The sequence below is a fragment of the Triturus cristatus genome, chromosome 8 (genome assembly GCF_964204655.1).
Source record: "Triturus cristatus chromosome 8, aTriCri1.1, whole genome shotgun sequence".
NCBI lineage: Eukaryota > Metazoa > Chordata > Amphibia > Caudata > Salamandridae > Triturus > Triturus cristatus.
Genome location: NC_140591.1, coordinates 158,050,420 through 158,077,952, shown reverse-complemented (window position 1 = coordinate 158,077,952; position 27,533 = coordinate 158,050,420). Strand labels below are relative to the sequence as shown.

Genomic DNA, 27,533 nt, shown 5'->3' with positions numbered 1-27,533 from the left:
ACATTATAGATTTGGCAACACCCTCTCTGTAGTGATGGTATAGTTGCACTGGAAATGTGATTTTCGTGTTTTTAATAAAATTGCGCCATTTGACAAACAAATATGAAGTTTCCAAGCTTATCTAAGTTTTCTGAAAATCCATGAAGAGAGTCAAAAGTAATATGGGAAGTCGAAACAGTGGTTTTTACTTTGTTAATTTCCATAGGAAAAATGATGCCACATGTGTAGCAGAAACCATTAAATTGATTTTCCCATATACTTGGATGAGAAGAAGGGATCTGTTCAAACTCTTGATCTACTATTATTTTCGTCAAAATCCATGGAATGGTTTCTGTAAAAAAGCAAAAAACAAAGGGCCAAATGAAATAAAAAAAGTTGTGATATTTCAAACTGTTAAAATCACAATTTCATTAACCAAATCATTTATTCAGCCACCTTGAAACCTCAATTTTGGCCCTGGGGATAATCATTTTCTATAGCAGAGGAAGGCATAATTGAGTAAGTGCAGTCCTAACAAGGGGGCCATTTTGTAGCAAACACATTGCAAGTTTAGAACTATAAAATGGTTTCAAAGCTTCATTTTGAAACAAAAGCCCAGTTCTGGGGATATTGAAGTCCATGGGGTGTAGACTTGGTGGACTCTTTGGGCGAAGACCAGGTCCTGCCCTCTGAGCCAACTGTGCTTGTCAGAAGGTCTTGCACAATAAGAACTTTGAGCTCAGGGATGAATCCCGGACTTTCATTGAGTATGGCTATTGGCCATGCAGAGTTGGTTCAATGGATAAGTGAGTTAGGACCCACTGTGCTAAAAGCCATGTACAGTTGGATGGGGGAGATACTGGGGCTGGGCACAGGATGTAGCCAAAGACTGCATTCTGCAGCAAGACCCCACAGAACAAATCGTGTGCCCAGTGGGTCCAGTGGTCAGGGACACGATGTTCTCTTAAAGGAGGGAAAGAGAGAAAAAAAGCTTTGGCAGGTACTCCAAAAGATAACTTTCTTTTGTAAATTCTATGTAAAAAATTTCAGTTGCACATAGTGAAAAATGAAGGACTGTTGTGCACCACACTTGGATGGAGGTAAGTGACCTAGTTATACTTGCAATCTGTTTAGAGTTTGTTAAAATCAGTTGAACATGCTGATGATTAAAAAAAGTAGTTGAGACACTGGGTCAAAAAGGCATAGATATTTCAAATATGTAGTATTGAGATATCTATATCTGTCAATTAAGATTTAAATTTATAAGAAATGAAATTGGTTAGTGAACGTCTTCAATTTAATATTTTTGCCCCATCTGGAAATTGTGAAGTTCATCTGAAGTGACAGCTTTGTGCTCCTGGGCCATTAAGGGTTTTATTTAACTGTAAGGGGGTGTGACAGGTTGTCTACGGTAAGAACAATGACTATTTTAGGATAATGAATAATCTTGATTTTAATATCAAATCATGATTCTAAAACCATGGTTTTGCCTCACCCAAAGTCACTCTTTGCTACGGCAAGGAGTAATTAATTACAAAACTCACAAACATCACTACCTTTAAAGTAATGCTGTTGCTTTAAAGTTCTTCTGTGATATTAGATATATTTTACATTATTTCACGGTCATTAAATTAAAAGGTAAACACAATCCAATGGTCCAGCACCCAAAAATTGATACTGCCAGCTGGACCATTGGATTGTGTTTATGGTTATTTGAAGCATTTAGCTTCAGGAGATTTAGGGGTTTTGGATCTCCGGTCACTAGCACCGTGTTTATATAAAACTCCACTAGGGATAGGTGCAATTGTGCTTTGCCCCAAACCCTTTCTTTTTTTCGCTTAAATAAATTAAATTAAAAGGTGATGAGTTACACAGTGGCTGACACCTTCAGGACCAGTAATCATGGTAGGTGGCTGGTGGTGTATGCAATGCACATTCATGTTTCTCCTTACATATATTCAGAGTCACAGCTACATAAGTGAAACCAGCTAGGGTTACAATGAATATCCCAACTGTGTTTATCTGCTGAAACGTATTCCTTCCCTCTGAGATGCCATGCTTGAACCACATTGACCTCTTGAGCTTCAAGATAAGTGTAGATAGACTGCACCCGAGTACAGCATAGGTAGAATTTCTTAAACTCCAGTGTCAATTGGGACATTGTTTTCTTACCATTTACAAGTAAAATTTACAGATCATGTTCAGGAGCATTATTTCATGAGATGGTGGGAGAGGTGGGGGGGGGGGGGGTAGGAGAAGGGAATACCGCCCTGGGTGATTCTGAGGTGGCCTGGTGTTCCTGCACCCAAAACTACCAGGAGTGGGTTGCTGGCCTGAATTTACAAGGTTCCATAATGTAACCAGTGAAGGCATGTGGGCCAGCCCCTATCCAGTCTCTCCTACAGCACTAGGGAGCATAACACAGCCTACCTTTCCCACCGCATGACCTCCACAGAAAAGTCCTTGGAATCAAGGGGAAAATCTGCATAAAAGGATATGCCACTTCCAGGACCCCGGGTTATTTGCCATTCTATGCACAATATCTCAAAATTGACAAAGATAGGATGAGAGATTCCAGTTGGAATAATTAAATTCCTCCCGAATATCTCTCACTTTAAATCTAGCCAAATTAGAATGAGGGTCATAGAACCTAGTTATGAGGTGGCGGTTCGGCCAGTGCCACACCAACGGTCCAACAGTCTCATTCCGTGTTTGGCAGTGGCAGTCAGATCCCCTCAGGACCTTCGCAACCACCAGGGAGCCGTGATCCCGTGGAAGTGCTGCAGTGTTCAAAGGTTGCAATATGCTGGCGGTGCCGGTGCAGCACCAATGAGCAAATTACGACTTACCTGACTGCGGCCCTGTCAATGGTGGTGAGCCCGCCATGGAAAGGGTAGCAGTGAGGCAACTCAGGGGACCCTTACAGGGTCCTCTGTAGCCTCTATGCAGGGGGGCACATGTAGTGCCCAACTGCATGTTTTAACCCCCAGTTCCTGCACAGGAAGAAAGGCATGACATGGTTCATTTTCCCTGTGCAAGAATGTGCTGCAGCGCTTCCATGGCCCTGCTTTTGTATGACTCTCCTTTGAGCCTGAGAAAGGCAGCGCCATGGGACCGCTGCAGCAGGACCGCCCACCAGGATTAATCTTATAATCCGGTGGGCAGTCTGATTACTGGTGTGGCGGTCTCGCAGTGTGGCGCTGGCATGGCGTAACTCGTAATGAGGCCCTTAGTCTTGTTTGGAATATAAGCACTTTTTAAAAATACACCAGAATGCTGTCTTTAGTTCAACATGATGTCATGCTTAGGAAAACCAGATCATGTTTCTTTGAACAAAAGCTAAAAATAGATGTTGGTTTGCTATGATACATTAAAGAATGCCTTGGGTTTCATTAGCTTCCACTGCAGGCTTTTATTTTCAATGTTGAATATTATAGAAGCAAGCATTTTTTACATTGATGTTTCAATTTGTTCCTAGTTTCCCTCCTGCCCACCAGGAGAGCAGCATTTATTTCTGTCTGGTTTTGTTGTTAGCAGTTCAAATCATAAGAGGAGTTTGAAAATATGCATCATAGACAAACTAAAACAAAATATATCCATAACTTAATATATAACTTAATAAAATATTCTTCCTTACTCATAGTCATTGCAATGCCAATACCAACTTCTAGGCCAACAACAGCAGGGAGCAGCGAGGTTACATCTGCAAGAACATCAGCAACTGCTCCTTTGGCTCCTTCAGGGCATCCTCCCACCTCAGACACAACAAATGAGAGGACTCAAATGACAACTAAGAGCAACACAACTCAGGCGAGTAGCAGTGATCCCCAGACCTGGGTTGCTGCAACACATCAACCATCAACAACAGATGTCCCAAGGGAATCAAATATATCACTAATCAACACAACAATGTATGCATTGCTAGGGGCGTCAAACCACACCGGTGGTGGAACCTCAGTTGGCCACTCTTTGATCACTACTCCCAACAGCAGTAACTCAAGTCTTACAGTGACAGAGGACAGAACAGTAAACACATTGACTCTTAAAGTGGAGCAGAACAACACCATCCATGCCACAACAAGAAGCAAAAGCAGAATTGATGAGTATTTGCCTGAGCCTACCGGGAGTACAGATAACTTGACCACAAGTAGTAAGTACAATGTTTACATTCACCTCACAGAGGCTTCTGTATTTTGTATTGTTACTGATGCCTAGCATGCCAAAAGGGTATGTTTTGTATTCTATGCCCCGAGAGTCCTATTTTTGGGAGAGTGCGTATGCAAGTGCTTGTTGCATTCAGTCTGGGTGCAATGTGGAATTCAGGGATGTTTTCGCTGAATGTAGAATGCAGAGTGCAGTCTTTGAATGTGCAGGAAGTTCCCCCCCTTCAGCTGCCCTGCCGGTTGCAGTATCCTTTATTGATAATACACTTACCGTATATAGTTTAAGGCTTTTCTCCTCCTTCCAACCACAACCTTTCGATGCTCCACATCATTCAGTCAGAATGCATCTATCAACATGCCCCATAATCCCTCAGATTCTTTTAAGTTGTTTGCAAAGAAACATTGTTACAGCAAACTATATCGTTGTACCCTGAGATGAATAAGGGAAGACGTCAAATCATCTGTCACAAATTGAAATCATTTGTTGAAATTAGCAAAATACAGGACATTTATACACGCCAGGAGGCAAGTTCTATCGGGTTTACCAAGCAATAAGCAAGAATGTGAACGAGAAATACAATATTGATCAGATCTTTTTTTTAAAGAAATGGTAGTGCCATTGGACACTGGGGGAAAATACACTGTGACCCAGAGATTGCACTAAAAGTGTAAATACTGTGCTTTATGGTCCTTGACAGCAGGGAGCCTGTTGTCTCCCTAAACCCTTTTTACATTTCCACTGTGAGCCCTATAAAGACTAACCCGCTCACCAGAGTAGAGTGTGTGTGTGTCTGTGAGTGTAAGTGTGTAAGGAAACAGGCTTTTTGAAGGCTTACCCCCACTTTTTACCCCCATTTGGACTTCTAGCTCCTGGTTTTTCGACTTTGAGGGTGCGCTGAGGCCTGCTGTCCAGCCCTCAGGGCCAGTGTTCTGATCCATTGCAAAAGACATGCCAAGCTGGATGTCCCCAATTGGCAAGTGCTGACTTACTTATAAGTTCCTAGTATATGGTACCCAGGGCGGGAAACATCCATTTCAGCTCACAGTCTTGCTTTTTTTTAATGTGTGCACTTTTTAAATAGGCTTTGCTTTTATGCACAACCACCGAGTTTCATTTCTTTCATTTGTATTTTCCAAGTTACTGTTCCTTTACCCAGGGTTTACTTGGACACTCAGGTCATAGAGCAGATCTTTAGTAGGCGGAAGACAGATGGATGCAGCATGCATGCCTTGGTGAGCTAAGATACTATCAGCCCATCCAATTTGGTGGTACCTGCCTTTCAGAAAACCACATGGGGAGGAAAAAGCTTTTTTTAAGTCAACAGCCTGCCTCTTGATCTCAAAACAGCCCTATCCCTGACTAGGTTCAGGAAGATCCTAAAAACGTGGCTCTTTGCACAGACTTAGCTGTTTTTTTGCATTCCTAAACTAATCATTCAGTTACAGGAGACTAATTCACACCTTCCTATGGCAACTAGAGCCAAGATGCTTCGGGGCATTTGTTTCCACTTTAGAATTATTTATTCATTCATTCATGCAGAACAGGCATGACGGAGCAGCACAGGAGCACACGCTTGGTTATGCTCCAGTGTACTAACTGTACCAGGCTACAAACTGTAACAGACCCTGACGTATTACAATATTTCACGCATTTTGCATCAGAGCTGCCTATAAAATCTATGGCACCGCTGTGAATTAGCCCTTGTCATGAGAGTGACTTAGATCCAGCAGAACTAAGTATGCTGCAACTTGTAGTTTCACGGTTTGCTTTATAAGAATAGATCGACAGATCTAAGCGTGCCAACTGCTAGTGACTGAATAGCCAAGACTGAGTGAATGGTACCCTCATGAACCGGTGCTAGATGACAGCTATGCTTTGACTTTTTAGCTCATATGTAAGGAAAATTGCACTGGTTGATTTCGCCAGGCTGAAATGGCAGTTTAAAACTGCACAAATAGGCTTCAATGGAAGGTCTCAGATATGTTTAGTGGGCTACTTAAGTGGGTCGCACAATAAGTGCTGCAGGCCCGCTAGTAGCATTTAAATTCCACGCCCTCGGCACAGGTGGTGCCACTTTACTTGGAACTTGAAAGCAAATGAAATAGGCCAATTAAGTGTAGGACAATGTTACCATGTTGTGAGCAGAGGTAAAGTGTGCAGAGTCCTAAGGCTAACAAAATGGACGTCAGCAAAAAACAGGAGGTCTGAAGGCAATAAGCTAGAGGGAAACCAGACCAAGGATGCCAGGTCTAACAACAGCTATATATGTGGAAGAGGTGTAGCGCAGCAGCCAGGGTAACTGACTCCGGAATCCGGGGGCACACGGTTCGATTCCTGGCACAGACGGCAGATCAGCCCAGCACCATGTGACTCTGGGCAAAATTTGCTTAATCTTCCCGACGGCCCCCATCGCCTTGACACCTTCGGGTAACTGTTTGTGCTTTACAAATACTGGACATTTATATTCAAGGTAGGCCACACTGAAGGCATCCATCCAAACCAGGACTCTGTTTACCAACCTCTGGAAGGTGACATGGGTATTTTTTAGTCTAAAGGACATCACCCTAAACTGGAAGTGGCCCTCTGGGGTAGAGAAGGCTTATCTCTCTTTAGCCCCGTCAGTTAGGGCAATTTGCCAGACTTTAGGTCAAAAGTGCTGAGAACCAGGGACTATTAGAGTGCTCAATCACCCCCAATTCAAGCATTTTGGAGACCTAATGTATTGTCTCCTGTGTCAATATTATGGGTACACAGATGTGTAAGCCCGAGGGTAAGAGAAAAAAGAGAGGCAAACTGCCACAACAACTGGCAACAGTCCCTCTGCTGTTCTGGGATCGGGGTAGGAGAGTGTTTGACACCTTCTACTGACCCATCCTGCTCCTTGGATGATGGGATGGGATAGGTTCACACCACTCTTCCATCCCATGACCGGTCACCAGGAGCTTGGCAACTCCAGACCTCTCAAATTGGGGTTTGAGGCAGTTGAAATGGAGTACCCTTACAGAGTTCCTGAGGCTCTTAAGGTCCACCAGGTAGGTGACATCCCCATTTCTCTCCTTCACCTCATAAGGCCTTCACCAGTTGTTTTGTAGGGCCCGGGCTCAATTGGCTCCTTACCCACACTTTCTGTCCAGGCTGAAACTTGATCACAGGGGCCTTCTGATCATGCCAGAGTTTCATAACTTCGTAGGGCTTCTAAGTTCTCGTAAGAAGTCTTCTAGAACTTTTGCATATAGTTTCTAAGGGCCATTATGTAGGTAACTACATTCTGGGTGGGCTTCCATAGACCATAGAAGATCTCAAAAGGGCTAAACCCAGCTCCTTTGATGCCTCCTTGTGGTAAAAAAGCAGGCATGGTAAGAGGATGTCCCACATCTGCCTCATAAGGCTCAGGCAGGCCCATAATCATGCCATTTACGGTCTTATTGAACCTTTCAACAAGCCCATTAGTCTGAGGGTGATAGGGTGTGGAGAACTTATAAGTTACCCCACACTTATCCCACATTGACTTTAGGTATGCAGAAATTACTTTTGTGCCTCTGTCATGCACTACTTTGGGGAACCCACTCAGTTAAAATCCCCATCAAGGCCTTGGCGACTGCTGGTGCAATCCCAGTGTAATCCCAGTGCTCAGAGGTATGGCCTCTGGGTACTTGTGGCATTGTCCACCTAAACTAGGATAAACCTATTGCCCAAGGAGCAAAGCGGCTCCTCCGTTATGGCAGAGGAGCGACGCCCAAATGAAAAATAAAATTATAATAACTAACCCCGGGCGGAGCAGGCAGAGTTGCATGGGCCAGTCCGGCCCTAGCTCCAAGCACTCAGGGGCATATGTACAAGAAAATGCCGGGGCGTGGAGCTGCGCCAAATTTGGCAGTGCCATGCGCAGACATTTTCAAAACATAGGGATGTGCTCTATTTTACAAAACTACAGGCACCACTGTGTTTCCCCTAGCGCCTGCTGCCCCCCCCAAATAAACTGCCTAGGGCCAGCGCACGCACCCTGCACCATGTTCCAAGGGCACCTGCACTGCAGGCACGATTGTTTATGTGAAGGAAGAGATACCTTCCTGCACATAAACAATCAATAATGGCAATGTGCTATTTCTATGTGTGCTGCAGAATGCAGCACACATTAAAAGAGCAAAAAACGAGGAAAAATTAATAATTTCTCTTCGTATTGCCATTCTAAGACCTGGTATTCCCTGGCCTTAGTTTTGGCACTGCCTCAGCCTTGTAAATCTGGGACAGAGTAAAAAAGCGATGGGTGTTGCAGTGGAATGTCTACAGCGACACCTATTGCACGCCCCTGTGCCGCGGCGGAAAGTGGCATATTTACAAGGTGCCGTTTACCCACATTAAGTGGCTTAGCGCCACCTTGTAATTATGAACAATGGCGCAACGCCATTGGAGCATCAAAAAAGTGACGCTCTGGTGGCTAAAGAGGCTTGAAAATATGCCCCTCACTCCCTTGAAAATGGATGAGACACTCACTTTCAGGGCTGTTCTAGGCCTTGGATTGGCTGTGCCTCGGCGATTTCAAATCCATTGCATGTTGACAGTCTTGACACATCTGCAGACACACAGGTTCCACGCTCACTGAAGAGGAATGCGGCTTAATCTCACTTTCTTTGATGTTTTATAATGTTCGCCAGGACATTACGTAGTATTACAGTGACTAATTGCACATTGATGGTAAGGGCTCGTGCCTCGTTAACCGTGCTGTGCATTGGTGACAACCTCATTAAGAAACGAGCATGTGATACGAAATCGATTTTTGTGCTTCACCGGGCTAACAAAAACTTGCCCCAAACTGTAGGAAACATAAAGCTATTGGGCTAAAATGTAAATCTTCCCCTTTCATTTCTAATGTGTCTGAATCCTCTTATGTCTTAACTAATTTTTGTGTTACCTACTAAATGTTAATGTATTTATAAAGCGTGCAAATAAGTGCTCGGTGCCACAGCGCTATGGACACCATGAAACCCAAAAAAAACCCACAAAAAATAACGCAAGGTGGTGGTGGATTACATGAGCTGTTCGCAGCCATCAGTATCTGATGACCTCCCACCGCGTCAGCAAAAATCACGTGGTGCCTCTGGTTCCCCTTTAAGTGAGTAACACTCAGGGAGCATCACTCCTTCAAGGGGGTCTGCTCGTGCACACTACAATAACGCATCCATTGTGTTGATCCACGTCTAATAAAGCATATTGAGAGTAGAACTACGAATGACATATCTAGCTTCTGTGGCTGGGTTAGGGAGCCTACACATGGCCTCTGCTGCCGCTGCAAACACACAAATCAGGAGACAGAATTCAAAACAATTCACATTATACAATATTCCGCTACATCCATTTAAATGGACTTGATTAAGTATATCTGTGAGTTCACCTTTTACAGAACCCCCGTATATGGAGGTTCACACACAGCTCTTGTCACAGCTCTCAATAATTTCCAAAAATTACATTTGATCACAAATATACTGTAGCTCCAGATTCCCTACTCACACGTTTTGTGGACCCCACCACCAAAGAAGCAGCTCCCTCCAGCCAACCTCTCAGAAGTTTTGGGATGAGAAAGGATCACAGAACCCCTCTCTCTGGTACCCGGTTTCAAAACATCCTCTTTCATGCTGGGCTGGGACACACCTTGAGTAAACACATTCTAATTGTCCCCTCCAGGCTGACAATGTTACTGTACAAGGCAATGGCATAACAAAGGTTTAAGGCCCCCCCCTGCAAGTACACAGAGGGGCCCTGCTCCGAATTTAATCCGGAGCTCTCAGGCCTGTGTACTGTGCTGAGGGGGCCCCCTGGAGCTCAGGGCCGGGATTCGGGGGCCTGTGTTACGCCCCTGGTACAAGGGACTGGAGTGTGTCAGCGCCCTCTCCAGGTTGACCCTCTGCAGTGCGGTGGTGGGCTGTCTGCGCCCAGGGTGGTGGGATTACTGTCTTCTGGACCCCTTGGGGCAGATTTACAATCCCCTTGCGAGACATTTACGCCGCCGTTGCGTCACTTCTGTGACGCAGCGGCGGCATAAACCATGCGCCATGTTGCGCCTTATTTACAACGTGACGCATCTAGGGAGATGCGTCACGTTGTAAAGCCCTGCGCTACATTAAACCTGCGTCAGGTTTAATGTATGCAGGGTGGGCGTTCCGTCAGAAAAGTGGCGCAGTGAAATCTACAAGATTTCACTGAGTCACTTTTCCGACACTTCTGCGTCAAAACCCTGCGCCTGCTTGAAGCAGGCGTAAGGCATGACGCAGCATGTTCTGTATGAGCAGCCCCTGAGCATTGCTGGAGTTGCATCGTGCTTGCGACACGACTCCAGCAATGCGCCGCCCTTATGCCATCAGATGCGTCCCGCATCTGTTTATCCTTGCGCCACGATGCGCTGCATTGTAAATGCGGCGCATCTGCGGTGGCGCAAGGGCAAACTTGCGTGACGCATCTTTCCTGGCGCATCCCTGCTGATTTGCAGGGATGCGCCAGGAAACATAAATCTGCACCCTTATGCCAGTGCTTTGTAGATGAGGCTGACACCAGAGTGGAGTTTACCCATTGTGAAGTCAGAGATCCTGCCAGAAGGACGGGGATTGGAAGAGAGGCAGCACTGGGTCAACATGGCACCTAGATCAGGGAAGGTCCAGGCTGGGCCTTCCTTCAGGGTGTACAGAGATGCCGCCTCAACCCACTAGGGAGGTCCTCCCAGGACGAGGTGACCAATATCTACGCGCTGTCCCATTTCCATGCTGACTTGAGATGGGTAGGTGGACTTTCCTGTGAGGCGCTGAGCCCACGTACAGCGCATGCGGATCTCTTCTCCTTGGCTGTCATGTGCTGTGGCTGGACTTGCTTTTATCCTCACTGCCACTTTTAAAACGTGTAAAACAGTCGGATCAGTCAATGGAAATGATCCTTAATGAAACAAACATTGATTGGTTTATGATTACTGCGTCTTTGTAACTGCAAGAGAATATACCCTTCCAAATGCGAAGAACAATATTGCATTTATTTTCTCGGACAATGAAACCACGATTGGATTGTAAAGTTTATAACAATTCTGCAGACTTGAGTTGATTTTGAGAATGAAGGGCTAATTTATGGAATCATAGACAAAAGAGGATATTTACTAAAGTTTTGCGCTAGCATGGCCCACAGTGGCGCGAAGCATTCTGTCAATTTACTATCTGTTATGAAAACCTACGAGTGAAGCGGAAAATTATGCTGGGCAACCTGAGCACTAGGGCAAGCCTTAGTAAATTATTCCTGAAGTGTCTCAGTGGTCTGTAGAATGCCAAGTGGTGGCCATTCCACTGGCCAGCAGGCTGAAAATGATGACCTCCTGGGGGCAGAAGGAGGAAGTGGAAAGAGGCTGTCAAATTAAATTTCCTTTCAGATCTTGGTTGACCCTGGCGGTAGCAGCTGCTACCGACGCCAAGTGGTGGGCATTGTGCGGGGGGGGGGGGGCGGGGGGTGTGTGTAAATCTATAAATGGACTTACCTGGCCCTGCCACTGCTGGAGACCAGTTTCTTCCTTGCGACCGCTGCAAAAGCTCCCAGACTCCCCACCCAATCCGACGCTGCTCTCAAGCTGTACCTAGCATGAGAGGATTTGTCTGAGAAGCCTGGTGTGCCGCTCAGACAGTGCCTTGGAGCCTGGCACTGTTGTGCAATACAACTGGGTGCAACTCTCCTCCTCCCTGCCCAGCCTGCTATCGTCAAAGACGATGGCCTCGCCTCGCCCTAGACTTGGGCCACTCAGCAGTACCAGCAAAAAATTCAAATGATAATAGTTTTTTAATCTTTTTATCTTCTGGCACTGGCCAGTGGGGCAACGCTCCTCCGCTATAACGGAGGAGCCACACCTGGACCCTGCTCCATAGAGTACCACTTGGCCATTGTGCTGCCATGCAATACATCACATGCCCTCCTGTGTCCCACCAAAGGTGTTAAACCAAAGGGATGTGGACCGCACGTGTTCGCTCCTGCATCAGACATCTTGTGTGTATGTATTCACTTGACGGCTCCCACCATACCCAGAGTGGCCTAGTCCGACCCCCTGCACTGCTCCTCTTCCAACATCCTCCATCCCTGGCCTCATTCTACAAATAGGGCGCTGTTTAGTGAGATAACTGGCTTCTTCAACTCATCTTTCTGCTGGGCTGGTGGAGCCAAGAAAGACATTCCCACCCTCACTGTTTGTCTCTGAGTGCTGACTAATTGCTGGTGCTGAAAAATTCCGGAGAGGAGGGGGCTGCATAGAATTCCTGGATGTGGTGGCAGGAAATGTAATTCTGTGAAAACAGAGGCCCTTTCATTTTCCAGATTTTTTCACTGCTTTCCTCTTTAGTTCAATTTAAGAAGAAAAAATTGTGGTTTCAATTGTTTAATTGTCGTGAAAGGGTCCTGGCTAAACATGGAACGCTCATTGGGTGAGACTTGCATAAACCACAGCTCCTTATGGTCCAATTTCTCAATATGCCTTCTGAATGGGGCTAGTTCATGCTTTCACCTTGTTTTCACCATTGTGTGATGGAATGTCTTGCATTAACCTACCAGCAATCTTCTCACTATCCCAAGAGATTTTGTTCTAGAGTAACTATAGTGCCAAAATTCTTATATTAAAATGTTGTCCTTAGCTAAGATAAATGAATGTGTTATATTTTCTAAATAAATCCATAAATCATTTGACTGAACATGTGTGGGAAATTGGGTTACTAGTTGAGGGGGGTGAAACCCTACTCAAGCAGCAACCACAATCTCTGTCAAGGTGCAACACAAGCAAACCCTAAATTAACCTGTCCTTAACCCTCTGGTAGCTTGGCACCAAAGCAGTGAGGCTTAATTTAGAAGCAATGTGTAAAATATGTATGCAGCACTTCAATGAGTAATAAAGTGAAAACACAACACAAGAAAAATTTCACAGTAACCTAGAAAAATAAAGTAACATTGAATAAATTATTTGAGACAAAAATACAATCAGTAGAACTGGAGATATGCAATTTCAAAGTTTTAAGGGAAATTAGTGCCTAGATGCACACAGTGCCAACTTTGATTATCTGATCGCGCGGGACCGAGATAAAGTCGCAAGTTCAGACTGACTGCAATAGAGTGCAGGCCGGGTACAGGGACCACGTTTAGCCCGACGAACAAAGTACCCTCAGGTCTGGTTGAAGTGCATTGAGAGATCCCATGAGGAAGTGCCTCGTATGGGATTGAATGAATTGTATACCTTTTTAACTGATAAGTGCATGTGGGGAACGTGCCTATCAAAAAGCACACAGCAACATTGTGTTTACACATTCTTTTCCATGCTAAGTAGTGTGGGGTATTTGTTCTGATCAAAGCCTTTTGACCCTGCCCGGGCACTACAATATGGCTGAAGACTTCTCTAGATGCTGAGGTTCTACTAATTACTCAATAAGCATCATCTGTTCTGTTTTTAATCATGCCACAAGGTAGCATAATAAAGACTTTTTTAAAATATTCTTTCAGGCAATTTTATCTCATTAACCTGTTCTACCCTCCTTATCACAAAAGAGCTCCTTTGTGGTTCAAGGCTGAGTCCACCCAGATACAGATAGTATCTGAATAAGGGCCCAATGACGAAGCATGCCACTGAAATTTTGAGTGTGTGAGTTATTTTTTAAAATAAAACATCTCCCCAGGTATTGTGTGAATGAGAGTGAATCATAGCTACCCTATTGAGTACTCTCTTTTGTGGTATATTGTTTCAGTTAAAAGTATAGGGAACCCACTTTACAAACCTTCTAACTCCCCTCTTTCATTTGGTGCAACTTTTTAAATACACTGCATCCTGCCCTTTGGGCATTTTAGGGCCTACCATCGGGGTGACATGCATTAACAAGATATGTTTAGAAGCAACAAAAGTTTGGTTTCGCCAGGCTGAAATGGCAGTTTAAAACTGCACAAATAGGCTGAAATGGCAGGTCTCAGATATGTTTAGAGGGCTACTTAAGTGGGTCCCACAATAAGTGCTGCAGCCCCACTTGTAGCATTTAAATTACAGGCCCTGGGTACAGGTGGTACTACTTTAATTGGGACTTGAAAGCAAATGAAAAAGGTTAACTGGGTGTAGGACAATGCTACCATATTTTGAGCAGAAAGCACAAGAACTTTAGCACAAGTTAGCAGTGGTAAAGTTTGCAGAGTCCTAAGTCCAACAAAACGGAAGTCAGCAGAAATAGTTGGTCTGAAGGCAATAAGCTAAGGGGAAACCACACTAAGGATGCCAGGTCTAACAAGAGCTATATCTTCAAGGTAGGCCCCACTGAAGGCATTCATCTAAACCGGGACTCTGTTTACCAACCTCTGGAAGGTGACATGGGTATTCTTTAGTCCATCTTAAACTAGAAGTGGCCATCTGAGGTAGAGAAGGCTGATTTCTCTTTAGTCCCGTCACTTAGACCAATCTGCCAGAAGTTAGGTCAAAAGTGCTGAGAACCAGGGACTATTAGAGTGCTCAATAACCCCCAATTCAAGCATTTTGGAGACCTCCTCTTTAATGTATTGTCTCCTGTGTCAATATTATGGCTACACAAATGTGTAAGCCCAGGGGTAAGAGAAAAAAGAGAGGCAAACTGCCACAACAACTGGTGACAGTCCCCCTGCTGTCCTGGGATCAGGGTAGGAAGGGGTTTGACCCCTTCTACTTACCCATCCTGCTCCTTGGAAGATAGAATGTGGGGGATAGGTTCACACCACTCTTCCATCCCATGATCTGTCACCAGGAGCTTGGTGACTCCAGACATCTCAAATTGGGGATTGAGGCGATCGAAATGGAGTACCCTTACAGAGTTCCTAAGGGTCTTGAGGTCCACCAGGTAGGTGACCTCTCCCTTTCTCTTCTTCACCTCATAAGGCCTTCACCAGTTATTTTGTAGGGCCCCGGGCTCTACTGGCTCCATTACTCACACTTTCTGTCCAGGCTGAAACTTGATCACAGTGGCCTTCTGATCATGCCAGAGTTTCATAACTTCGTAGGGCTTCTAAGTTCTCATAAGCCTTCTTCTAGAACTTTTACATGTAGTTTCTAAAGGCCATAATGTAGATAACTACATCCTGGGTGGGCTTCCATAGACCAAAGAGGAGCTCAAGAGGGCTAAAACCAGCTCCTTTGTTTTATGCCTCCTTGTAGTCAAAAAGCAGGCATGGTCAGAGGATGCCCCACATCTGCCTCATAAGGCATAGGCAAACCCATTATCATGCTCTTAACGGTCCTGTTGAACCTTTCAACAAGCCCATTTGTCTGAGGGTGATAACGTGTGGTGAACTTATAATTTACCCCATGCGTATCTCACATTGACTTCCAGTATGCAGAAATGACTTTTATGCCTCTGTCATACACTACTTCTTTGGGGAAACCCACTCGGGTAAAAATCCCCATCAAGGCCCTAGCCACTTCAGGTGCAATCCCAGTGCTCAGAGGAATGGCCTCTGGGCATTGTCCACCTAAACTAGGATAAACCTACTGCCCAAGGAGCAGAGGCGGCTCCTCCGTTATGGTGGAGGAGCGTCGCCCCACTGAAACATACAATTATAATACCACTACTTTATTATGATTTTATATTTCATTACTGCTAGCCGAGGTTAGGGCAGGGCCATCCTATCAAACATCACGCTACAGGGAGGAGTGTTGGTTACTTCTAAGTGCACATGTCAGTTTGGCTGGACGTTTTACACCAGCAAAACAGATATGCGCATTCATGTTTCTCCAACCCAGCTGTGTTGCAACAGCCGGTTGGAGAAAAGCCCAGACTCCCTGGGCCTGAGCGAGCATCAAGTCAGCCTGCTCAGGCCAATCACAGAGCTGCTTTCATGCTGGTATTACCAGCATTGGGAGAGGAGCACCGAGGCGGCGGGCGCAGGACCAAGTAAGTGTTTATTTTTTATGATTTTCCCCTCACCCACCCGCATTTGTGTTGCTCCACTACCCCAAAATTAGAACAGCAGCCACTGCTAAGGAGGCAGTTTTGGAGTCCAGGGACCCAACAATGTTGATGCCCAACCTTTCAAAGGGAGTGCCACTGACTGGTAAGGGAACCAGGGAAGCCTTCAGCTTTTTCCCTGACTTCTCACTGGCCTGGCAGATGGCACATGACCTACAGAATGCATCTGCAGCTATCGTCTTCCGGGACCAATAGAAGTGGATGATAAGCCTGGCAAAGGTCTTGTCCTGTCCCAAAGTCATACATCCAGTCTGACACTGACGGGTAACTTTACTGTGGTGCCACGAAGCCACTGGGGAATTAGCTGGAGAGGTCTCAATTCCCACCAAAGCTATCACTCCTTAACTGAGTGCTACGGCTCACATAAAGTGTCCTTCACCCTCACAGTGAGTACAATTCATTACACGGGGTTCCTATCACATATAACACCCTCTTTGGAACATCTTCATACTACTTGGCTTATATGCCCTATAATACTCCTTTGTACTTATGAGACCCCTGTACCAAGTTGGGGGTTGAAATATAAAACTGACTTTTGATATTGGACTAATAGTTATTAACTGTTGTTGCAGTTTCTTTTTAAAAAACCCCACAAAGAAGTGTTTTTGGAATTCACTTTTCACTTGTCATGTTACACTTTGGAGTGTGTTTTTCTTTTTCACTGGGACACATTGCTCTAAGTATTTGCTGTGATAAAGAACAATTGGTGTTCTAAGTATAAGTTATGTATGACACATTATGGTCTGGAGATTGTATTCTTGGTTTGACCTCCTTAGGCTGGTGTCCTATGCCCGCTATCCTTCCGCTTTTTGGCAGCTGCCTGGGCAATTTTCCCAGGCTCTGGGGTGCCTTGAGTCCCCTCACAGACTGCCATTGATCTTGAGGTCAAGCACACCCACTCAGGTAACCCTAACATCTTCCGGACACTGTGCTTTAGGTCATCCCTAACAGACAATCAACAGGCATGGCAGGACCCACAGAGAACCTGAGACCACCTCTCACTCAAAGGAAACTGAAGCCACTGGTTAGTAACTCTCACAGTTGTCTGTGGCTACCACATGATGGAATGTATTAGGGATTACCTGCTCTGAGGACACCAGACGACACCTTACAGCAGTCATGCTGGCTCCGGTTTCCCTCAAAGCCTCTGCCCTCTGCCCACTGATGGTGACCTGCTGTCTATACTTGGAAGTATTAGCAGGCATGTGGGCTTTGGCCACCATCTCTTTGTCACCCAAGGACACTCGGGTAACCTCTGTTCTCTGCTCCACAATCACTGGGGCAATCTCCTCCCCAAGCGATACACTGGCCAACCATTGTGTCTGTCAACAGTGGTTGGCAGTGCCCTCTTGGGACACTTGGCATCTCCCTGCACGTTATCATACTGCACTTGGGGACAAACTTTTCAGTTTTCGTAGCCACAAACCCATATTTTTTTTGGTCATATTGGGACTGGGTCTCCTTTTTCTGTGAACTATTTTGCAGGCCTTGAGGGAAGGCTTTACCTTTATTTTTATCCCCACTGTGAGAAACTGGGTTATTGGTTGAGGGGGCAACAACAACAGTCCTTATCAGGTTGAACCACAAAAAGGACTAAATTAACATGTGCTTAACCGTCTGGTAGCTTGGCACAAAAGCAGTCAGGCCTAAGTTAGTGACAATGTGTAAAGAATTTATGTAACACTCCGACCGGTATAAAGCCACCGTGATGAAGCATGGGCCGGCTACAGGACAGAGTTCAGCCCACTGCGCAGTGTACCCGGTTGTACTAGGACTGGGATGCGATGTCCTGCTTTGTACTGCTTTAAGTTGCGTAGGTTCCAATAGGGCCATTAATCAGAAGCTTTGAGGTGCTGCGTCGAGTTAAGTTGCACTGAGTCAGTTCTCATGAGGCTGCTGATCAGGAACTGCGAGGTGCTACGTTATGAGGTCCTGCGTCATGATGTGTCAAGATGTGTTAGTTTTGAGGTAACCCACAGTTGGACCTGGCAAACCACACTCTACTACTACCACCTAGGAGCACCTCTTGAGGATCAAGAGTCAATATGGTAGAGGTCAGCAGCAGGGTTCAGGTAGGTCTGTCTGCATCTGAGCAGCTGGGCAGATGCAAGACAGGTCTCTGGAGCTTGTTATGTCAAGTTGTTGGAACTGGTTGTGTCCCTGTATCTCAGAACAGGAGGCCTTGGAGTCACTCAGGTGGTTCTGCATTCAATGAGCAGGTCCAGTGTTCCTTCTTCAGGCAGCAAGGTAGCGCTTCTTGCAGAAGGGCTGCAAGGCATTCCTTATAGCATCAAGGGAGCACAGCAGCCCTTCTTCTGTGTCTTCCAGAGGTCCAGAAGTAATGCGATGAGTGGTTCAAGAGGTCCAATATTTATACCTCGTGCTAGGTTTTGATGGAGGGAGGAACACCAATACCCGTCCCTATTTGGTTTTAGAAGTGTCCTCCCATTCCAGGCTCCGAGTTGTCTGGGGTCACAAAAGGCTGTTGCCAAGCCCCTTTGTGTGTGCTGGGTCAGCACTTTAAAACTGTAATAGAAGCAGAGAACAACTTTTATCTCAACCATTTTGGCAGGATGGCTCACCCTGACAACACCTAGTGCCCTTTAGTGTCACAGTCTGGTAGGAATACGCAAAGGTCAAGTGTCAAATACACCTAGTCTTGTGACCCACGCAGCAAATGATTAGGACAAGAAAATGCCAACTTTCGAAAAGTGGCCTTTTTAGAATTGTGACTTCAAATCCAACCTTACCATTAAAAAGGGTTTTGAATTACAATTCATTTGATTGTAAACATAATTTTCTTATCTGCTCTCAAACTTAACTTATCACTTAAGTGTCACAAGGTAACCAATTGTTATCCTGCATGAGATAGGTCTTGCAATAGTGAAAAACTAATTTTGGATTTTATCACTACCAGGACATGTAAAACCTAAACCCAGAGGTTCTATTTTTTAATCAATCAATCAATCAATCAATCAATCAATCAATCAATCAAGCAATCAATCAATCAATCAATCAATCAATCAATCAATCAATAAATCAATCAATCAATCAATCAATCAATCAATAAATCAATCAATCAATCAATCAGGGTTTTTGTAAATCCAGACTAATCACCTGTTAGGGTCTCAAGGCACTCGGGGAGAGGGGAGTTCTACAGTTCAGTCGAAGAGCCAGGTCTTGAGGTCCTTCCTGAATTGAGGCTGTGACGGTGATTGCCTGAGATGCAGAGGTAGGCAGTTCCAGGTTTTTGCTGTAAGGTAGGAGAAGAATCTTACTCCAGCCGGAGTTTAAATACAAATCACCCTGCCCTAGGAGACTTTAGGGCCTAATTTAGAATGTGACATATATGTATTAAAAAGGAAGGTTTGGGTCTGGCAAAAGGTTTATTTTGCCAGGACAAAATGACAGCTTAAAACTGTGCTACAGGCTGAAGTGACAGGCCAGAGACATGTTTCAAAAGTCTGCTATAGTGAGTGGCAGAATGAGTGCTGCAGGGCTACTAGTAGCATTTAATTTACAGCCCCTGGGTACATGTTGTGCAACTTTACTAGGTTCTTTGTTTTCCTAATAGTTTTTATTGCCATTTTCTAGTTTTTTGTTATAATACAGATCATGTGGTACAATTTTTTTTTTTACATCACATGCTTCCAGAGAAGTGTGAGTACAGGGCACAGAAACATATAATATCTCACACAATAAATGCTAGGTGACTGTACAATAAGGACCAACAGGACCAGTTAAAGAACAATAGCACAAATACAAAATGGAATACATATAAGGAAGGATTATTGCAATTAAAAAATGCCAAATCGTGTAATTGCAAACACTGAGAATGTACAAAACAAATGAAAAAAGCAAAACAATATAATCCTGCACTCACTCAATGCAACAAAGTAATTAAGACATAGAAGCTCGAGCCCAGAGGAGGCAACCAGCGTCACACAGACCGTGTAAGTATAGAGAGAGCTACAAATGACTTCAAGTATATGTGGTGCAGTGCGAGGAGGGGGAGGGGGAAGGGATAGAGACCGCAGAAGTCCTCAAGGAGGGTGGGGAATAGCTGATGTACCTTCACTGAGTTTTCCGAGAAGAACATCTCATGTCTCAGAAATTGGATATTTATGGAGACCTTACCTCTTCCCTGTGCAGTATCACACTCTCTGCCTGGGCCTACGCCTCTATGCCGAAGTAGCTGGGTCACCACTTTCCATTCATGGGTGAACAGCCGTTTTGTCAAAATTAGGGCAACGTCCGCAAACCATTGCGCTCCTCTATATTTCTTAACATGACAACTGAGGTCCAAAATGCACACCTTCCATGTATAGGTCACAGTAGTACCCATACATCATGTCAATTGTGCAGTGACATCTCTCAAATTATCTGTCAGTGATGGGCAGTAGCAAAGTATGTGTAAGAGTTCTACATTAGGAGTTAAACAAAAGGGACAGACTGCGTCATTATATTAAAGTAACAATTATATTTGCTGGTAGTTAAATAGCCTCTGTGTAGGATGTAAAATTGCATCAACCTGAAACAGGCTTTTTGGTACACTAAGGCAGGGTAAGCTAGAGAATAGTTTGCGATTCGCTATCCATACAAGCACCCCCAAAGTTTGCGTCCCAAAGTCCATGCAGTGAGGTGAGGGGAACGACAGCATGCGCAGGCAAGGCGCAGGTCAACCATCGGGTCTAGTGGCCACCTGTACCTAAGACATGTAGATATTGAATGGCAAGATGTTGCGACCATTTTACTAGGGTCTTATAAATAAATGAAATGTACCAATTAAGTGTAGGATAATTTTACCATCTTTTAAGGAGTGAATACAAATACTTTAGCACTGGTCAGCAGTGTTAAAGGGCACAGATTCCTAATAAAACAAAAACGAATTTCAGTAAATAGGAGGGGAGCAGGCAAACAATTTGGGGGAAAACTACCTTAAGGCTGACAGGTCTAACAATAAGGCTCAGAAATACAAGTAAATTGCTTGTTTATATTGTCTGAGAAAGAGTTGCATGTTTTGAAAAGGCAATTAACAATTTACTTTCACACGTGTAACAATTCCATCTGGTTCTAACAAATGATTTCCCTTGCCTTGCCTACTTTTAAAAGTGTTCCTTTGTGACACTCTTGATTGAATGCAGTGGCGTAACTAGACCTTTAGCTGCCCCATGTGCTGGGGATTCCGGTCTTTGCCAGTGACAGCCACAAAACTCACGCCGCACGGGGCGGACCGCACCTACCACCCCCCTTTTCTACGCCACTGATTGAATGTAAACTAACAAGGAGTAATGAAAAATGTAAAATTTGCGAACATACATGACAAGAATTTTCAATTCTATTAAGGACAACGGAGGCGAGGATTATACTTCTCATTTCTTTGCTTAATTCACAGCAGCCAATCAAACTTCTTGTATATAAAAAACTACAAATCCCATGAGCACCTAGTGCCTACAATAACCATAGGGTCCACCTTATAATAGGTCCTGCAGAGGCAAACACCTCCTCTTTCTTTGCCTGCTCATAACCGAGAAGTCCAAGACAATCCGAAAGTCAAACCGTAAACTTGGAGGAAGAGTCCTTCACAACTAATTGACATTCCATTCTTCAAACGTGAAGAAGAATCCTTGATCCCTGACGAAACTGCGGGTCACCGCAACTGAACTCCAAAGGGAAGCTCCACTTCCAACAGCATAAAGAGGGTAGGCTCGTCATTTGCCATCAGAACCTGAAACAGAAACAGGAATCCGTAATACTGGACAACCTTACAGAGATCATAAAGACATCATCTAAGCACAAGGAAGGGAAAAAATTAATGTAATGCAAGATACGCAACATATATCACAAATCACAATACTGAACTCTGGGTGGGATAATCCTCGCCTCCGTTGTCCTTAATAGAATTCAAAATTCTTGTCACGTATGTTCGCAAATTTTTAATTCTATGTCAGGACCGGAGGCTCCGATTATGCTTATTCAAAGCTGTGCCACCACAATTGACGCAACATCCAGAATAGGCTTATAATAGAAAGTCTTAAACGTATATCAGTAGACCAATCTGCTGCATTCATTATGTCTGAACGACTTACACCCATGGAAAAAGATTTGGACGCCATTGCCCCATGGACCGAATGGGCGCCAAATTTGGAGACATCAATGCCTGCTTCACTCATGAGCCAGCACACCCATCTAGACAAGGTGGCTGGAGTCACTGGCCTGAAAGGCTTTTGTAATGCAATGAACAGTTGACCATGTGAATGAGATCTGAATTCAGCTGTACTTACCTCGTACTCTTTAAGACATCTGACCACACATCATTTGGGATTATCCGGAAAGGCCAGATATGACACTGAAGTAGAATTACTTTTTGTACGCCGTGATATAGTAAATGTTACCCCATCAGGGGAAAACTGACATCCTGCGAGATCTAGAGATCGGATGTCCGAAACCCTCTTACAAGAAACCAAACACAGTAACATGGCCAATTTTGCCAAAAGTTGTTTACGTGACAAGTACTTGTTAGCCGGCCAGGCTTCTAGGAACCGAAGGACTATTGAAACATCCCAAAGAGTCGTGTACTTAGGTTACGGGGGTTTGACCATCTGGATACCCCTAAGTAACTTGCACACTAAAGGGTGTTCCCCCAAAGGCTTTCCATCTATCTGTACATGTCCTGCTGAGATAGCCGACCTGAAATTATTAACGGTTCTATAAGCTAGGCCCGATGAGGCCAAGGAGGCCAAGAAATTCACAACCATGGAGGCAGTTGCTGTAGTGGGATCGTTGTTCCGTGGAGAACACCAGCTACACCACCTATTCCATGCTGATGAATATCTTTTATGTGTATTGGAAGACCATGCCTCGCTAATGAACCTGTGAGCGTCTCTCGAAAGGCCTGGGACCTCCCATCTATCCCTGAAACTTGCCAAGCCACCAGAGGCAGTTGTCCCGACTCTACCAAAGGGTGAGGATTCTTCTGAGGGTCCAGCAAAAGATTCCATCTCTGCGGAAGGAGGAGAGGCGCAGCACAAGACATCTCTAAAACCGATGGGAACCAAACCTGCGCCCTCCACAATGGAGTTATTAGAATCAACTCCGCTTGCTGACGTCTGGCCTGAGCCAACACCCTGGGTATCATCGCAAACGGTGGAAACGCATAGTTCAAAGTCTCGGACCAGTTCTGAAGAAAAGCGTCCGAGGCTATCGCCTCCGGATCCGGACGCCAACTGTAAAAACCCGGAAGTTGCTGATTGAGGCGCGAGGCAAACAGGTCCAGGTGGCACGGACCCCATAATATGTTCAGAGCGCAGAACACTCGCGGGTGCAACCTCCAATCGCTGAAGTCTCGCAGGTAACGGGAGTGCCAATCGGCCACTTCATTGCTGCGCCCCGGGAGGTATTCCGCCACCACAGAAATCCTGTGAAGAAGACAATAATGCCAGAAGTCTTTGGCAATCTCTGTCAGTATTTTGGACCGTGTCCCCCCTAGTTTGTTGATGTATCAAACCGCTGACACGTTGTCCATTCGTCCATGCAACAATCTGCTTTCTGTGGCGAGAGACTGCGAATCGCGAAAGAGCCTGCCAGCAGCTCCAAGCAATTGATGTGTAAGGCTAGCTCCTCTTGAGACCAGCGACCCACCGTGGATACCGAGCCGCAGCGGGCTCCCCATCCCCATTGGCTGGCATCGGACTCGATGACAACCTCGGGAGTGGACCCGAAGATGGCTCTGCCATTCCACGACTCCATGTGTTCGAGCCACCACTGCATCTCCCACCTCACCTCCTCTGGAAGAGGAATTCACTCTGCATACCCGAGGCCTTTGCGGAGATGCCGGATTTTTAATCGTTGTAGAGCCCGATAATGAAGAGAGCCTGGGAAAATGTCTTGAATCGAGGAGGCTAGGAGCCCCACTATCCGGGCCACTGACCGCAACGAGACAACCTGCTTGCTCAATAGCGACCGTAACTCTTTCTTGATGGTTCTGATCTTTTGGGGAGGGAGGAGAAGCTGGCAGGATCGAGAATCTATCTGGTAACCAAGAAATTCTATGGACTGTGTGGGAGACAACACGGACTTCTGAGGATTCACTACAAACCCCAGGTCTTGGAGGAGAGAGATCGACCATTCCAAGTGCTTGATGACCAAGCGTGGAGAGCGTGCCATGATAATGAAGTCGTCTGAATAGACGATCATCCAAACCCCGCGCGCTCTCAACGACTCCACCACTGGACGAAGAAGTTTCATAAAGCACCATGGTGCTGATGAAAGGCCGAAGGGAAGAACCGCATACTTGTAACAAACGCCTGCCCAGACAAACTGGAGGAAGCGTCGGTGTGGGCCGTAAATGGGGATTGACAGATAAGCGTCTTTTAAGTCGAGGCGCACCATCCAATCCCCCTCCTGCAGCAGGTCTCGTAGCAGATGGATGCCCTTCATCTTGAAATGAAGATACATGATCCAACCATTGAAGTCCTTCAAATTCAAGACTAGTCTGGACCCGCCCCCTTTTTTCTCCACCAGGAAGTCGTTGCTGAGAAAACCTCGGGGATGTATTTGAGACACAACAATGGCACCTTTCCGCAGCAGAGAGGATATCTCTTCTGCGATAAAGTTCCGCTCGTGTTGGGAAAAATGTATTGGAGGGGGCATAAGGCCCTGGACCGGAGTGCCGTACATCTCCAGTTTGTATCCCTGTACAGTCTCCAATACCCAAGCATCCTGAGAGATTGTTTGCCACGTCTGCAGGAAAAACTGAATGCGACCCCCCCAATGTCACCTCGGAAGCCAAAATCAGTCTCACCTGTATTTCCGGTGTCGTGCTGATTGTTGGAGTTGCCGTTGTACCTGCCCTTGCGGAATCTATGTCGCGCCCTGCGAGTGGGGTAGAAGGAGGAATTGGAATCTTGGTATCCTCCGCGCTGCTGTTGTTGGTGGTACTGCTGATACTGACCACGTGGGGCGTTGGAATTACCACGGCCCAACGACCGCCCTCTATGACGTGCGGCCCTGGTAAAAACTGGACGAAAAGCTTTCTTTAAGGATTCTTGAGCCTTGTCCAGGCCACTAAAAGTGGCCACAAACCTCGTCAGCTCCTTCAGGAACGGTTGGCCAAGGTTGGTCAAATAAGAGGCCCTGGGCAACCGGGCCGGCCTCTGAAGTAGAAAGCTCCGCCAGTTTGGGGTCTAATTTAAGGAGCGTAGAACGCCGTCTCTCCGCAGACATGGCGCAATTTGCATTGCCCAGTTGACATATTGCTCTCTGCGCCCACCCTATGAGTTCCTCCGGGTCGACGAGAGAACCACTTTCTTTAGCTTGAAAGCCCAACTCTAAGATTTTTGTAAGGGGGCCAGAGAGATCAACTAATTTATCTTGGCATGACCGCCATGCCCGGTCAATGCCTTTCTTTGGATCCTTGGCGTACTTACGAAGGTAAGTTAACATAGTGGGGTCCATGTCAGGGGTGTCCGCCACTTTCCCTGCCAGCTCCGGTCGAGGGCATTCTGAACGCAACCGCGCCCTGACTTCCCTATCATAGGGACGGCGGAGGTGCGATTCCACATAATCCGCAACCTCTTGGGAGGGATACCATGTAGTGGAGTTGGGGTGGATAATGTCAGCGGGCTCGAAGGTAAGGAACTTGGGTTGAGGGGGCGGCTCAGCGTGATGTTCCTTCTTCTTTTTCTTGGCAGGCTGGGCTGCCTCATCATCATCAGATCCCTGGTCGGTGTCAGTATCGCCTGTCTCCCCATAGAGAGACTCTGCAGGGTCCGCCTGCGGCGAAGCAAGTTGGCCCTGAGCCAAAGAGTCCGTGAGCCGCGCAAAATCTGCTTTGTGGGGGTTTTTCTCCTGTGAGGCCCCTGATATGACGGGAACATTTGAGGCGGGAATCCAACCTTGCTGCATAGCATACTTATTGAGATGGCATTTTAAGGGCGCAATCGCTCTGACCAGAGCCGTGTTCACAGATTTTTGAACGCCTTTGTCTAATGCCTCAACAATATCCTGTTCAAGAGAACCAGAAGGAACCTCTTCGTAATAATCTTCATCATAGCAGGACTCTGCCATCGTACCCCAAGGGACAGGCTTGTATGCAAAGATTGTATAGGGATATAGCAGTGGTAACCCACGTCACACCCCCGAACAGGGAGTCAGTCACAAGGAGCAAGAACCTCAATCCGAGTCCAAGGAATGGACACTCAAGGGGGAGAGGCGAAACCCCAGGAAAGCTAATGCTCTCTTATCAACACTGATTAATGGTGGAGGGAGGGCTTGCCAGTAGCCTCTCTAGGCAAGGCCTATGCTTAATTCTACAGCCCTCTGCTCAGATATGCATTGGGTGTAATTGGGGGCAAAAACGGGCACAAAACTGTTCACAGAACCGGGGTTTTAGAAGGAAATGTCGCTCCGATCGCAGCCAGCGCAAAACTGACATCTAAAATGGCCGCTGTGCATGCGCGGCGCGGCCGCCCGTAGCAAGTGAAAGTGGACTGCGTGATCGAGCGATGGCGCGTCCTCACCCCCAAACTGCCGCTCCACCTAAAGGACTGCGGCGGGCACAAAGCGCCCAGCAGGGGAGGCCGAAGCGCTCCCGAACAAAGGGATTCAATAAAAGAACACGCTACTCCACGCCGAGGGCACCGGCAGTAGCGGCAAGCAAAGCGGTCACAAAGCAGCACGATCTGAGGCAAATACCAATAAGGGGTAAGAGCGCACAAAGCGTGATGAGCGCAACAATTACAAAGCGGCAATAATACCAATAAGCGCACAAAGCGATAAGCCAAGCACACAATAAGGAGAATAAACAGGCAGCGCTATCACGCACTTAACGAAGTACAATCTAAATCATTCACAGGTACAATACGAGTAAAGGCACTTAACTGGCTGCGCAGCAGCAAAGAAAGAGAAGGTGTTTGCCTCTGCAGGACCTATTATAAGGTAGACTCTATGGTTATTGTAGGCACTAGGTGCTCATGGGATTTGTAGTTTTTTATATACAAGAAGTTTGATTGGCTGCTGTGAATAAAGCAAAGAAATGAGAAGCATAATCGGAGCCTCCGGTCCTGACACAAAATTGTGATCAGTTCTTATTTCTCACTCACTTATAACTAGTCTGAGTTAATGTAGGTGGTGCAGACAGCAGCGGTCTGAAACATGGAGAGACAATCACTTTAAATTTGTTTTATATGCATGCATTTTAGACGCTGAAAATGAATCAAAAATGTAATTCCAGAAAATATTTTTTATCCGAGGCATGCTATTGAATGAAACCATTGGTTGAAGCATTGGATCACGAGGAATTGTGGGAACCTGTTATGTTTGGATACTTGTTATAACATTTTATTTATGTTTTGGTGCTTTAAATGCTGGATTCCACTGTGTGTTCTAGTGTTGCTATGTGATGCATCATAGCTG

The 27,533-nt window shown here is 45.8% G+C and overlaps 1 protein-coding gene across 1 annotated transcript in view; it reads left to right on the top strand.

The window, feature by feature from the left end:
• Positions 1-27,533, top strand: part of UMODL1 (uromodulin like 1) — a 633,174-nt gene that overhangs the window by 448,415 nt on the left and 157,226 nt on the right. The window contains exon 12 of the mRNA XM_085621215.1: positions 3,623-4,129. Within this exon, the coding sequence (XP_085477341.1) occupies positions 3,623-4,129 (507 nt within the window). The remainder of the gene's footprint in view (positions 1-3,622; positions 4,130-27,533) is intronic.